At 40.6% G+C, this 15,664-nt stretch overlaps 1 protein-coding gene across 1 annotated transcript in view; it reads right to left on the bottom strand.

The window, feature by feature from the left end:
• Positions 1–312: 312 nt before the first annotated feature.
• Positions 313–15,664, bottom strand: part of PLEKHD1 (pleckstrin homology and coiled-coil domain containing D1) — a 41,762-nt gene continuing 26,410 nt past the window's right edge. Inside the window, exons 6-13 of the mRNA XM_015820022.1 lie at positions 13,144–13,196; positions 10,229–10,323; positions 8,293–8,386; positions 6,171–6,349; positions 5,738–5,870; positions 4,969–5,113; positions 2,497–2,646; positions 313–1,825 (exon numbers count right to left, since the gene is read on the bottom strand). Of these exons, the coding sequence (XP_015675508.1) occupies positions 1,671–1,825; positions 2,497–2,646; positions 4,969–5,113; positions 5,738–5,870; positions 6,171–6,349; positions 8,293–8,386; positions 10,229–10,323; positions 13,144–13,196 (1,004 nt within the window). The 3' untranslated portion in view covers positions 313–1,670. The remainder of the gene's footprint in view (positions 1,826–2,496; positions 2,647–4,968; positions 5,114–5,737; positions 5,871–6,170; positions 6,350–8,292; positions 8,387–10,228; positions 10,324–13,143; positions 13,197–15,664) is intronic.

The following is a 15,664-nucleotide window of genomic DNA, read 5'->3' as shown; positions in this document are numbered from 1 at the left end:
CCCACCCCCACTGCCAATCCTCAAGAGAAATGCTCACAACAGTGGAAACCTTGGATAGGAGGAAGAGTGCGGCCGGGCGGGCAGGCAGGTGTCTTGCTCGGCTGTGGCTTGGGGGGCACTTTTTTCAGTGCCATTGTAACTTCGAACAGTCATTAAGCGAACTGTTGTAAGTCGAGGACTACCTGTACTTTATCTCTTTTTTCCTCTCTTTTTTGGGGTCAAGTTTTTGACACCTTGCTAGGCGACTGGTGGTACTCGGATATTGCCATATCCTAAAAGTGGTACAATGGGTGAAAAGGTTGAAAAGCCCTGATCTAGAGCAGCCTAACAAGCTTATTTATGCACCTTCTTTTTATGGATGTTTCTTTTCAGCCCTTCCAGATTCACAGCATCTGTGACTTAGATACAGAAAAAGAATTTGTGGGTGGGTGAGGAACTAAGCTGCTTCTTTATCTGCCCATGATGATTCTGACCCTAGCCAGGACCCTAGAATTATTTTAAACGGTAACAGTTGGGGACTGTTATTGACAAAAGAAACTGGGACACCAGCAGAAATGGCTGTTCCCCATTTAATCAAGGCAGCCCTGATTTTTCTCCAAATGTCCATCCGCCAACAGATCAGTAGATAATTTTCTTACCTGGAAGTAGCACAACTAGCTATGTGGGAGTATTATTAACCTGCTTTTCTCCTGTTCTGCTCTGTTTTCCACTCTACTCTCCATTCTCAAATCAAATCACCTCAGAAGCTCCGCTACACCACATCATCTTTTGTTGACATTGCTCTTGATGCTGAATTTTCCAAGAAATATCTAGGACAGTCCTTAGGGATTATGTTATGAAACATGTCGGAGAAGCAGGGGGTTCACAAGCATCTAAGCAACCCAGAAACAGACATGTTCTCTCCATGAGAAGGGAAGAGTCAGAAATAAAGGTGATTTCCTGGAGTTGACAGCTGCCAGATTGTAGCAGATGCTATGCAAGTATTAGAAAAGAGATCCCCAAAAGCAAATATGGGGTATTCTTTACTTATGATATGCATTATATTTGCCAATAGATACCATAAAGAGATAAATCATTAATTCTTATCAGACAATTTTCTGCCCTAGAAATTTTCTTCTACACAGAGGAAATGGGGAGCATAGCATAATATGTTAGAAGCATGATGATTTAGCCACCAAATTATCGTGAATACAGAAAACTGTTCAATAATTGGCTTTCTGAGTATTTGGAGAACTGCCCGCACATAAAGCAAAAATAATTTTAACCATCATTGGCCTCCAATGAGAAATTTGAAAAAAGCAAATTGTAGTATCTTTCCCTTTATAGATTATTTACTCCTTAGGCTTATCACCTGATGTACTTGTTTCATGTACTGTAGGTATTTCTCCTTGTATTAAAGGACTGTCTGGATCTTGATAAAGGAAGTTGAGAGGAAAGCAGAGTGAGTTAATATGACAGGAACGGACAGCCAAGGAGTTACAGCAAACTATATGGAACCCTCTTATTGACAATAATGGTCCAGCCATGAAACTCTACCAAGAAAAGTGTTCCATTCACTTCCTCATGACATTCTACTGCTATCATACTTCTGCATTCTAGACAAATCAATTTGGCTTTTGCTGAATGAAATGACAAGCTGAGTCTAGAACTGACAATAGGGTGGGCGAGCTTCATTTTTTGTTGACCAAGGAAGAATCCTGATGCGACTCCATGATTTGATAGATGGTTTCCCGGAAGTGATGGTCCTGGCTTAGCATCTTGGCAGCTTGCTTCAGCTCTTCTATGTTTTCTGCTTCTGAGTACATGAATGTTTGTGATTGCCGCACTGAAAACAAGAACAGTATGTAACACTAGGAAACTTTACTTATTTGTAATCCTAACAATGGCAAAAGAAAGACTTGTGGCATCAAGATGCATTCATCTTTCCTCTTATTTATGTTTTGTGATTGATGGACATTTTGCACTATGGAAAACAGCAGGGTAGGTTGTGAAAATCAGGCTTGGGAATTAGAAAAGGCCAGTATTGTGGGAACAAAGGGTAAAATGGGGGTTATCAAACAGTTTAAGTAAGTAATCAATAGGGAAATAAGATGGCAGTCAACAAAAACACTGATTAATATACATAATGGCACTATCACAATATACCAAGTGTGCCTTTCACAATTAGATATCCTTTAGATGTGTTGGATTATAACTCAGAATTTCTAGCAGCTATGCAAGCTGTAGCTATCTATGGTATTGATTTTGCCCCCAGAGATCAGTGTCATATTAAACCAATAAAGTACAGTCATAAATTTAGAGCTTTAATTAATGTGGAGAAACTTGTCAATCAATGGGTGACTTTTTCCTACTTCAAGGTTATCATTATGGAATCAAAGGTGATCTCGGTTTTTGCACCAAAGTGGCTAAAATTATGTCCTTTTTACAAGATAATAAAAAGTCCCATACCCTGAATTATCTATAAACTATAAAAGAACAGGGACAAGTAGTACTTACAACTATTCCATGAATTGCTGCATCTGCTACGACGAAATCGGCAGCTTTTTATCCTGCGAGTGGCAGCCTTGTGAAGGTACACAGAATTTTTCATAATGACTGGCATCTTGGCTTCTAATTCAGCATTCCGGATACATTCTTCAAAGAATTCTACAGGATGATCAGAGACAGGGGGAATTGAATAAATCTTAGCCTTGGACCAGAGGTCCCCAATCTTTTGGGCACCAGGGACTGGTTCCGTGGAGAGAGGTTTTTCCATAGACTGGAGGGGGCGTGGTTTCATGTACTGCCTGCATCCCGCGGATGGGGCTTTGTTTGTCTGTGTGGCTCAGTTTCTGACATGCTGCGGTCCGGTGCCAGTCCACAGACCGGGGGTTGGAGACTCTTGCCTTAGACCACTGTTCCTCAACCTAGCATTCCACACTTCCATGACCTCCTAGAATTGAAGTAAACGTTTATGGGATTTCAAGACCACCTTATTTAGAGGACCTCAAGTTATGAATGGTCCATACAACATTTTGAAGATGAAGGTATAGAAATTAGCCTATGTCTTAAAATTTCAATTCTGACATTTCTATAGTTTGCTTTTTAATTTGACTATGCAAAATATTTTAGCATTATCCCTTCTCCTTCGAGACAATTTAAGGCAAAATTATTAAGTGTTGCTACAGCTTTATATTCTATGATATTTTATTTATTTAAAAATCATGCTAACAACAAATGCTCGGGGGAGGGATAAATGAAGCATTTTTGACAGCTTTTCTGATCTAAAGCTTGCTTACTGCTTGTTAACTGCCTCTTACAAGGTTTCTGGGATGTGATCTCTACTGCAGAAAAATAAGCTATTTCAGTTTTATTCTAATCTTGTGCTCATTTTACTCTCTCAAAATAATTTGGGTAGTGATGGAAGAGCATTTAAAGCTCTGTTGATTTTGAACTATTGTGTGCCATCAAGTTGGTGTCAGCTCTTATCAAGCACATAGATAGATTTTTCTCCAGGGTGATCTGTCTCCATCTGGTCCTTCTGTAACTGATGAGTGCACCACTGAAAACCCAAAGGACCACGCTGGGGAAAGGTTGCCCTGGAGAAAATCTATATAGTCGCTAAGGTTCTTGATGGCACATAATCAAATAATTCAAGGATTAGTGTAATTCAGAAGTTATCCAGAACTTACAGAAGTGTGATAATCACTTCATAATTAAGCACACAGGAAATGTTTGCTGTTGTATTTCTACTATGTGTTGATAGAAAATTATTGTTAAATAAAGTTTTATTTTTTTTCATAATTGGTCCTGTCAGTAAATGTTACATAATATGTAATACCACTCCTACTTAAGATGCCATATTGTCAGAAAACAAACAAACAATGGATTGGAGAAGTGATACCATCAAGAGAAGAATGTTATCATTTTTGGGTGTTGGCAGCCAGTTTCTAAAATATAATTGTCCCCCAAATAATATCCCCCAAGAAGAAATTATGCTATTTCTGATTAGATAAAACATTTTCATCACACTAAGAATGCAAAGTCAGGCAAATAAAAATGATTCTTGGGGGCAAATCATACACGGTATTGATTTTATATCTTGACACCAATAAAAGGTTGAATTTCCCATTCCTGCCTGCTTCAATTCTAATCACACACATTGGACAATGTGATCAACAGCTGCTGCTTGACTTTTGAAAAGATAAGGTCCCCTTCAATTTCACTGTTGGTGAAATTATGGACACCGTTATATAGTTTCCTTAGGAGCAACGGGGAAGTGGTTTGCCAACGTTTTCTTCTGGAATGAACTATAGTTTAGTCTAGTGTTTCTGAATCTCAGCAACTTTTAACATGTGTGGACTTCAACTCCCAGAATTCTTCAGTCAACATGCCGGGGAAAAGGATGCTGGAAGTTGAAGTCCACACATCTTAAAGTTGTTGAGAATCACTGGTCTAGTCCAGGGGTAGGCAACCTTGGTTCTTTTATGACTCGTGGACTTCAACTCCCAGAATTCCTGAGCCAGCCATGCTAGCTCAGGAATTCTGGGAGTTGAAGTCCACGAGTCATAAAAGAGCCAAGGTTGCCTACCCCTGTTCTAGTCTACAGCCCTGGGATTTCCTTGTGGGTCTATGATTTAAGTACTGTTTGCTTAGCTTCTCAACCCAGCTACCACCAGCTGAGGTTGCATCTTAAAAAAATAGCAGGGAGATTAAATACAAAGGTACATTTCATGCTGTTTTAGTTTGACCCTCCTTCAGGAAGTTCACCCATGATTATTTTTTTTTCTCCTAGACTTCGTTAGCTTATATTTTTAGAGTGCCAGAAGTGCTACTGCAACACTCATGAGGACTGTTAAACAGGTTCACAGCTCACAGTATGCAAGGATTCACCGGCTAATATTTCCAGCTGGAGGCATCTGCAAGGTGATACTTCTTTTGAAGTGGTAGTTTTATGGTAGAGGCTAACAGTGGGGAAGGTCCACTTACTTTTCAGATTGCTGACATCAGCTTTCATTTTTTCCTCCTTCTCTTTGTTGCGATGCTTGCAGTTTAAGCCTTGCTCAAGGCTCTGCAGGGCCTCTTCAGCCTCCTGCAAGCGTTTCTCCAGGTCCATACGCACCTTCACTTCTGCCTGAGCCAGAAGGAAAGGAGGCAGTCCCCCAAAAAATCAAGAAAAGAAATACAACAGCAAATTGCAAACAGAAGCAAGAAATGGGCTTTTAACAATTGGTGCACTGCCTGGGATAGCTCCAGTTTCCTTCTCTTGGTGTTATTTTCTGTCATTCAGCAATAGAAGAAGGGGAAGTGAGATTGTTGGCTGACCCTGTAACACAGATTGGGCCACCTTTTTTTGTCTAGAGCAGGAGTAGGCAACCTTGGCTCTTTTATGACTCGTGGACTTCAACTCCCAGAATTCCTGAGCCATAAAAGAGCCAAGGTTGCCTACCCCTGGTCTAGAGGAACAAACCAAAATTTGTTTTGGTGAGACAAAGAGCTCAATGAAAAGATGAACGAATAGAACCAGGTCTTTCATGTGGACAAATTCAGGCTCTTCTCCTTTTTTACAAAAATGTGGTTAACGGGAGAGTGGGGGATCACTGTTCAACTCCATTAAGTCTGTTTCATGTAAGACACTACATGAGAGGCTGAAATTCATTAATGAAGCCATAAGGAGTTCTGGAAACTGAAAAGGGGAGCAGGGCCAACTTTAGGCCTACGAACCACCTCTACCATAATAGAAACTGTATTACCATACCTTGAGGTCTCTCTCAGTCTTCTGCTTCTCGGCTGTCAGCTCAGATAGGGAATTCTGCAGGGCCTGTGACTGGGAGGAATAGAACTCCCTTTCTTCTTCCAGAGCTCGGGAGCGTTCTTCGTTCTCCTTCATTCTGTAAAGCAGAAGAGGAAAAAGCATTCAGTGGTCCTCTCATCTCATTTCTCTCCTTCCGGTCTTTAGTTTGTGGGAATGCCAGCCTGCAAAACCCAGGCTGACTTTCTACTCCAATGGGCAACAACAGATTCTTCTTGCAAATTTCACTTGCTGTTCCTACTTTTTGCAAAAAAAATAAAAACAATAATAAGAAGGGACGAAATGAGCCAGGGCTATGAACTCTAATATCTCTCAAAATGCAAAAAGTTAACTCCCCAAGTTGTAATATTTTTGGTTTCAAAGTTTCTCCCCATCTCACCTTTTCTCTGCTAAGAGTTTCTCCTTCAATAGCTGGTGCATTTTCTCCTCAATCTGATGGAGGCTACTCTGCAGGTCCCCAGCGGCACTAGGTTGCTCCGAAGGGCTCTTCTGGGGCTGCAAATGACTTCCATCTTCTTCCAGCCTCTCCAGCATGCTTTGTTTTTCCAGAGAGAGTTCCTGATAGCCAATACAGACAGGTTAAGCAGTGATTGGGGCTTCTTCCTTTTCCCCCATCCATGACCGACTACTAGATGGGTTGCCCTTGAAAAAGGCAACTTCCACAACATTAGAGTTGTAGGATCAAAAGGATGGCTGTCATCTCCAACCTAGCAAGGTGTCAATGCTTTAATACAAAATGTATCAAAGAGAAACTTAGCAGATTAATTTTTTATTAGAATAATACATTCATGTTGGTATGAAATGGGGACTTTTCTTCCTGTCATGCAAAATTAAATGCACAGGTGCCATTTACCAACAACAGATACCAATTGTGAGATTAGAGGAAAGTCTATCACGTTCATGAATATGGAAGAAAGTGCTACATTTCTGAGAAAATATGCAAAACAGAAGATAGTCGGTGTTCCTACTCCCAAGAGAACCTTTCAAAGGATCATTTCACATAGAGTACCAGACATAACAAAAATAAAGGAGACATTTTACATTCCTTCAGGCACACAGAGAAAAGAGACTGGGCAGGCTTGGCTTAATTTATGTGATAACCTAAAGTGAGTAGCTAGGGGGCAGCTCAGCTGCTAAACTAAGCCAAATGATCTTCATAGCTCAGGCAAAAATATCTCCAAAGATCTCTATCCCTGATAGTAAAAAGACAATGACAATGAAATCTTTAACCACCATCAGCAGAATATCCCCAAACAGCAACTGCAGGCAACTTCCTCATTTAACTAAGCATCAGATTAGCTTTGAGATGGTTCACTTGCCATTAAGAAGAGGAATGGAGATTTTGTATTAATGAGCTGCATCCTTTGTTACCTTTTCCTTTAGCTTAGAAACCAAAAAAACATTGAGGCACTGAACATATAAAAAGCAAACGTGAGACGAAAATCTCAAAATGCTTATTTCACTTAATAAGCCCAATATTTCTGGCAGGTAGGAGCTCCTATTGTAAAAAAACTACTTCTTTAAGTGCCAATGACTATGTAGTCAAAGGGGCACCATTCATACAAAAGAGTAGGCGGGGGAAAGCATAAGAGTACAAAAGTGTGACAAGATGGGTGGGAGAAAGGAAGGAAGGAGGTGTGGGAAGTCAGAGCCCCAGAGAAGGAAATATTAAAAGGGCAGAAAAATATATTTTTCCTCAAAAGGATTTTTAAAAGCAGGAGCCAACTATCCCAAAAAGGAGCCAGCCCTATGCAAATGCAAATGTAAAACCATCAGAAGGTTTGTCAAGACAAAGAGACTTAAAATCTGCATACCCCACCCAAACTTTAGGAGTCATTAGCCCCATCACCAGGGAAGCAGGATATGATAATAGGATTAAACCATAGATATCAAGGCCTAGAAAAACACTCAGAGATATCCTCAAGGTTCGTGCCACAGGAACAGGAAACTATTCCAAACGGAGGGCTGGAGGGGGTATAAAAACCTACTACCCATGTGCTCAGCCCTTCTTCCCTCTGCTGTTTCCTGCAAGAACCATCTTTCTGCCTCTTCAATAAACTGTAACCTTCTTCCCAAAGCAGTCGCCATGTTGCTTATTTATCCCCGGCTTGGATGAACCAGGATGAAGACTTTAATCCAACGGAAGGAAGGAAGGAAGGAAGGAAGGAAGGAAGGAAGGAAGGAAGGAAGGAAGGAAGGAATCCTTAAAAATACATGTGCATGAAAAGGTGAGATCACCTAAGACTGACAAGGGTGCTAAGTGGGTCCCTAAATGGAGCACCTAACAAGGATGCTCAGTGGGTCCAGAATGCTGTGTTCTCATTAGGCATGGAGAGAGGGAATGAAAGAGTGCATGGTTGACTGGAATCCTGGACAAGCTGTGTTTGGAACCTCAACATTTCTTTGCAGCTTTATTTGTAATTTCAATGATTTAGCTATTTCAAAGGAGGCCATTTACTAGTCACTGAAGGCTGCCCTCAAGAGAAAAATCAAACACCTACCTCCAACGTCTTCTGTAATGCTTCTGTCAGAGTTTGTAGTCCTTTCTTTTCTTCTTCTACTCCTTTGAGGGACTGGGCAGTCATTTCCAGCTCTCTGTGAAATAACCATGCAAAGGCCATTGAGGCATATTTTTCAACTCTGTGTTGTAATACAAGACTGAGGATGGGCATCCTTTTGATCGTGTAAGTCAGGGGTAGTCAACGTTGGCTCTTTTATGACTCGTGGACTTCAACTCCCAGAATTCCTGAGCCAGCATAGCTGGCTCAGGAATTCTGGGAGTTGAAGTCCACGAATCATAAAAGAGCCAACGTTGACTACCCCTGGGTAAGTTTTCAAAGAGGAGACATTCAGGATCACAATGGGCATGGCGGAGATAGAAATGACGGAAATTTTATTTTTTTATTTTTAGAATATTGAGGGTATACTTGAGTGCTTCCTCTTTTAAAATGGACTCCAATCTATTTTAAGAGGGAACCTATGCTACAGTTTTAACATGTTTCCTAACTCAAAAATGGCAGGAAACCACATCCCTAAATGTTGGCATCACAATTTTAGAGAAGTCCATGTAGTGAAAAAAATGAAATCAACCAGATACATTCATTTCTAGAATTACATGTTGTGTACTTTTTTTTCTATACATAGCTTTTGTAGTTACATTGCCAACATGATGTTTAATATACAAAATAACAGATAGAGTGTTTTTTAATCTCTATATTACCGTATTAAGAAAAAAATTAGCTACTGAAAATCTAAGGACTCTTACAAGAACACAGATTTTTTTTTCATTACAGTGAGCTGATGTCATGATAATATGAGCAAGCACCAATATGTATTTTTGCTGCTGTATCTTTAAAAAAGGGTAGTTTAAGATAAGAGATAGATGCAAGAAAGTGGCAAACACAAATGTCTAGTACTTTCTGTCCTTTGTCTTCTCTGCCTTGTCTGAAGAAGAAGAAGGTCTGTGTTTCTCTTTAAGTGGAAGTACAGCATTCACAATATATAGATATACTGTCTTATATTTCTGCATTTTTCCACTGGCAGAAATTCTCATCTCATTCTATCTCCTGGAGGTAGGCTCATTTCTACACTCCTTCCTCCACAGAGGTTCAGCATCCTATTTCTGCATTGTTTAGAACAGTGATGGCGAACCTTTTAGAGACCGAGTGCCCAAACTGCAACCCAAAACCCACTTATGCATCATTGAGTGCCGGGTGGGTGTAGCCCATTGGGTGGGCGTGGCCAATTGGGTGGGCATGGCAAATTGGGTGGGCATGGCTACCGTGGTAACGGCAGACTGTGTGGGACTAAAAAGTTCAATCAATTCCAACTTTGCAAGAACTTTTTTTTCCCTCAAGAAGTTGAAATTGACTGATTGAACCATTTTTTTTTTTTTTGCACATGGCGGCGGAGGCCTAAAGTGAAAAGGTTTTATAAAACCCAGCTGAAGGCCTAGGACTGGGGCGATGACGCTTGTGCCCACAGAGAGGGCTCTGAGTGCTGCCTCTGGCACCCGTGCCATAGGTTCACCACCACTGGTTTAGAACTTACCCAATCCAGTGACTGCAGCAACAATGTGTGACCCACTATCTCCCATTAGTCAGCTGGAGTGAAAGTAGGTAAGCTCCCATTGACTCATGATGTTTTGAGGTGAGAAGAATTAAAGATGATTAAGGTTGAGTTTTAAATGTTTGTCTGGAATGAGGGAGAGAGATTGAAATGTTTTATAGTGTGGAAGTATCCCAAAAGAGCTGATTTCTCCTGAAGATGACACTCCTTCAAAATGTAATTTTGTGCAAAATGTGGAAAATATTTCTCTCAGCCAAATCACAACTCGAGTTGTATAGATGTGGCTCATAGCCTGGTTAGCATTATTTAAAAATTATTACCATTAATGCCAGCTGTTATTTGGTTCTGTTGATGGTTAAGAGGCATTACCGTTTAATCTGCTCCTGTTCCCCTCGAAGATCTTGTACTACTTCTTCGAACTGCTGCTTTTCTGCCTCCAATACTTGGTTGAGATGCTCCAGAGCCTTAAGAAAAAGACAATAAATGCAGAATTCAAATGACTGCAGAGTTTGCTTTTGTGGGAAGTCAGAGCCCCAGAGAAAGAAATATTAAAAGGGCAGAAATATATATTTCCTCAAAAGTATTTTAAAAGCAGAAACCAACTTTGGCTCCAAATCTCTCTGCCCCAAGCAAGACCTAGCCCCATACAAATGCAGATGTAAAACCATCAGAAAATTGAAGCCAGAGCAATCAAGAAGACAAAGAGAAAATCTGCATGCCCCACCCAAACTCTAGGAGTCATTAGCCCCATCACCTGGGAAGCAGGATATGATAATAGGATTAAACCACAGATATCAAGGCCTAGAAAAACTCTCAGAAATAGCCTCAAAGTTCATGCCACAGGAACAGGAAACTATTCCAAACAGGGCTAGAGGGGGTATAAAAACCTTCTACCCATGTGCTCACTCTCTTTCTTCTCCTCTGCTCCTTCTTGCGAGGACCATCTTTCTGCTTCAATAAACTGTAACCTTCTTCCCAAAGCAGTCACCATGTTTGCTTATTTATTCCCGGCTTGGATGAACCAGGATGAAGACTTACTTCTATCACTTTCTAGTTAAAATTTGAACATTTACACAGCTGTGTAATAAATACAACATACAGTAAATGTTGACACTAGTAATCAGATTTGTGAGTCTGCTGCAGATGCACTTTTTTCCCTTCACAGGTTGCTTTTTGAACAAACATGGGGAACTTTTCTAAAACAGAATGCTTAGGAAAGGATTTTTTTAATGATGGGGCAGGAAAGACAGCATCTATTTTAAAGTTGTGCAACCACAACTAACATTGCTCAGTCTTAAGAGGAAAAGTATGCTAAGAAAGTAGACAGATAAAAGTACATTCTCAGCATTGGGATGACATAACTCCCTATCACACAGCATAATCACTTGGAATTTAGTCTGTGATCAGCCTTATAGCTGTTTGATCCTCAGTGAGGAAATTGCTGTTTCAAAACAGTGGCTGCCTTGGGCTTCAGGGAGCAGACTGTCTTTCCATTCCCATTCACCTACCACTTCCATTCACCCGGGCTTCACTGTTAAGAACCTGGTGGGATTTTCTGTGTTTCAGGGTGCCTAGCTAAAAGCTAGTGGGCACATGGAGTAAAGCATGAAGGAGTACTACCAATGCTCTTGCCCAATGCAACATTTCCTCCATATCTGGGCTATTTCTGAAGATGGCCTAGATCAGGGGTAGGCAACCTTGGCTCTTTTGTGACTTGTGGACTTCAACTCCCAGAATTCCCAAGCCAGCCACTTGAAATACTGCATCCAGTTTTGGTCACCACAATGTAAAAAAGATGCTGAGACTCTAGAAAGAGTACAGAGAAGAGCAACAAAGATGATTAGGGGACTGGAGGCTAAAACATATAAGGAACAGTTGCAGGAATTGGGTATGTCTAGTTTAACGAAGAGAAGGACGAGGGGGGACATGATAGCAGTGTTCCAATATCTCAGGGGCTGCCACAAAGAAGAGGGATTCAAGCTATTCTCCAAAGCACCTGAAGGCAGGACAAGAAGCAATGGGTGGAAACTAATCAAGGAGAGAAACTAATCAAGGAGAGAAGCAACTTAGAGCTAAGGAGAAACTTTCTGACAGTTAGAACAATTAATCAGTGGAACAACCTGCCACCAGAAGCAGTGACTGCTCCAATACTGGAAGTTTTTAAGAAGAGACTGGACAGCCATTTGTCTGAAATGGTATAGGGTTTCCTGCCTGAGCAGGGGGTTGGACTAGATGACCTCCAAGGTCCCTTCCAACTACTACTACTACTACTACTACTACTACTACTACTACTACTNTTATTATTATTATTATTATTATTATTATTATTATTATTATTATTATTATTATTATTATGCAAGCTGAATATTGCAAGTTTGTGTTGTATCTCCTCCCCTTTCTTACACTCCATTGAATCAGGGTGGCATCTGCCTGAACCACTTCCAAATGTTATTTCATTTCTCTGAACTTAAAAAAAAAATCAGCACCTTTTGCCTAGGCCCTAGGCAACATGTTTTCTCCCACATATCTCCCTCAAGGTCACCTTTCTTATTTTCTATACTGCAGACTTGAACTGCCCCTTCTCCCTCCCCACATGTGAAACGTAGGAGGAGGTCAATGAAGTAACAGAAAACTACATTTCCAATTTTCTTTTGAAGGCCAGCTGAAGCTATATGCTAGAGTGGGAAAGGAATCATTCTCTTGTTTTATCACAAGGTCTCAATCTCAAGGGTTCATCCAGGTATCGCTTTTATTAAGAACTAGAAATGTTGCCCTTCATGGAATTGGGACACTCTTTTCCAACTCACTTCCTCCATTTTGACTGTTAAGCTTTATCTGGCTCATACTTTTACAACAGTCACCTATTTGCAAAAACCAAACCAAAACAGTGAAGTAATTAATATCCTTGGGTGAAACAAAGTCAACATTAAGATGACAATGCAAGAAAAGGCAGTTACTGATACATGTTAGCACTCCAATGTGTTCAACATGAGAAAAAAACCCTCTAATCTTACAAATAGAGACATCATGTTATTTCAGTTGACAGGTCGAATAACCTATTGAGAAGCCCATGATGCCCAACCAGCATATTAATGGGTAATGGGTATTATAGTCCAACAAATTTGGAGGACAATAGGCTGAGGGAAAGGCATCTAAAGTCTGCAATAAACGTTAGAAAGGGGAAAAAAGCAGTCTAACTACAGTGTAATTCAGAGAAACTATTGAAATAGATGATAGATATTTCAGTATGTAAGTTAAACAATTGAAAATGAGAAAAAAAAAACCTCTTTCTGTTCCCTCTGCAGACATAGCTCTTCTGTCTCTTCCATCAGTTTATCTGCAAAAGACAATGACAAATGAAAGCATTCGCCATGGAAGGGATAACTGAAAATTATCAGACGCAGATTACATGGATCTTGGAAAATGCAGCGTTGCTTCTTGTATAGCATAATGTGCTGATTTGAACCTTATGAGGTAGCTTCAGTACACTTGTTTTTTGTTGCGTCCATAAAAATGACAGCAAACAACAGCTTGCCTTGCTACCATACTAGTGATTTTCCCTGCAGAGCTTTAGCTAACAACCAATATGCTATAATTTGCAATTCTCTCACCAGCTTCATCACCTTTATTTAACAGAGGAGAGTAAAATAACAGGATGTATGCTAAATTAGGCCAATAATAAAGCAGTGGGGAAGGCTTTGATTTATTAAGAGGTTATGACTTTGATGGAAAAAGTGGGCATTAAAACGTTCATAGCAATAATGTGGATGCTGCCTAGAAAACAAATGTGGTAAAGTATTTGGCTAATGTTCTACCCACCAGATTGTTTTCTATAAATTACCTATGAAGAATATCAGTCTGCTTGGAGTTCAAATACAAGAGAAAATATGAAGCAAGGGGACAGATACATATTGGGGAGTATTGATTGTACAACCTTCTAATTGTTTTTTCCTACACAAGTTTTGTTTTTATTTCACATGAAGGTTTTAGTTGGAAATAGGAGACTGTCTTAGATTATGGAAACCATCTGCATTCCTAAGATTCTCATTAACTGTGTCCTCCTTTTGTTTGTCCTCATTAACTCATGCTGCTTAATTAAGGTTATTAGTTATACCAGCTTAAAGATACCAAAAAGCCAATCTCTCTCAGCAGCTATAAAAGATTGCTCTAGTCCAGGGGTAGGCAACCTTGGCTCTTTTATGACTCATGGACTTCAACTCCCAGAATGCCTGAGTCAGCATAGCTGGCTCAGGAATTCTGGGAGTTGAAGTCCATGAATCATAAAAGAGCCGAGGTTGCCTACCCCTGCTCTAGTCTATGGGACTCACCAGATTGTTGCAATTTGATTTCCCTCCAGAGATTTTTTAACTACAATTCCCATCATCCTTAGGACTGTCCATGTTGTCTGAAGCTGTTGGAAGTTTTAGTATAAACCCTCTGGAGGGCTCCAGGAAGACTTCACTCTCTCAAGTAGCTCATGTCTCATATACTGAAGTTTTCCTCAGATATGTAGTTCTCTCCCTTTCATTTCCAGTCCCTCTGAACTGACAGGAAGGCCTGCATCAGCCTTCCAATTCTCCAATATGAAATAGCATCTCCTAAAATTCAGAGCCAGCTTGTGAGGCCAAGTTAGGGAAGGCTGCTCTATAAAAGTTACAGCACTTAACCAAGTTACAGCACTTGACGAAGATCTGGAACCCAGATTGCACTGTACAGAGAGGCGTAATCATTCTACGGAGAACGCAGCCTAATGTAGTTATGTCTCTTGACAGATCTTAATTCACACGGGGAAGAGGTTAGGAGTCTTTAGATAGGGCATCATCAGCTTCATTGCCCACTTGGTATAAAAAACACAATGAAAGCTCAGCAGAGACAACAAGTCTAACAGGGTTATACCAGCACAGAGTACAAAGGTTTAAAATGGCTGACAAGAACAGGAATTAACCAGACCATTAAATTAAACTTTTATTATGGCCAAAGATGGGTATAAAACCATAGGGATTATATATTACAGATTGGAAAAAGCTTGGAGGTACAGGTAGTCCTCACCTTATGATAATAGATCCCAAAATTTATGTTGTTAAGACAATTATTAACTGAGTTTTGCCCTATTTCTTGCTGCAGTTGCTAAGAAAATCACCTCAGTTGTTCAGTTGTTAAGTTACTAACACAGTTGTTAAGTCAATCTGGTTTCCCCATTGACTTTGCTAGCCAGGAGGTCACAAAAAAACTGATCACATGACCCCGGACACATCATAAATATATGCCAATCATCATAAATATCATAAATATATGCCAATTGCTACACATCTGAATTTTAATCACCATCATAAATATATGCCAATTGCTACACATCTGAATTTTAATCATAAAATGGTCATGTGCAGGGGTAGGCAATCCTGGGACGGAACCACAAAGATGGTTCTGTCCCAGGCGACTGATGGACCCCACTAGGTTCCTGACGGAGCTTGGGCCATATCCGGAGGATCTAGTTCATGGCTCGGCGGAAGATCAGGCGGCAGCTTGGGAAATGACCGCTGCCGCAGCACTAGACCGAGTCGTGCCTTTGCGGCCTCTGACCCGGCATAGATCTCGACTGGCTCCTAGGTTTACCGAGGAGCTGAGAGAGATGAAACGCCGGAAAAGACGCCTAGAGAGCAGCTGGAGGGCCAGCCGAACCGAATCCGACCGAACACAGGTAAGGACACATGTTAGATCCTACCTAGTGGCGATGAGGGTGGTTAGAACTAATTATTATTCCACTCTCATCGCGTCATCAGATAACTGCCCGGCCGCCCTCTTCAG

This window comes from Protobothrops mucrosquamatus, unplaced genomic scaffold, assembly GCF_001527695.2.
Source record: "Protobothrops mucrosquamatus isolate PMUCROS unplaced genomic scaffold, P.Mucros_1.0 scaffold1044, whole genome shotgun sequence".
NCBI classification, from domain to species: Eukaryota; Metazoa; Chordata; class Lepidosauria; order Squamata; family Viperidae; genus Protobothrops; species Protobothrops mucrosquamatus.
The sequence above is the reverse complement of the archived record's forward strand: the minus strand, read 5'-3'. Positions and strand labels throughout refer to the sequence as shown.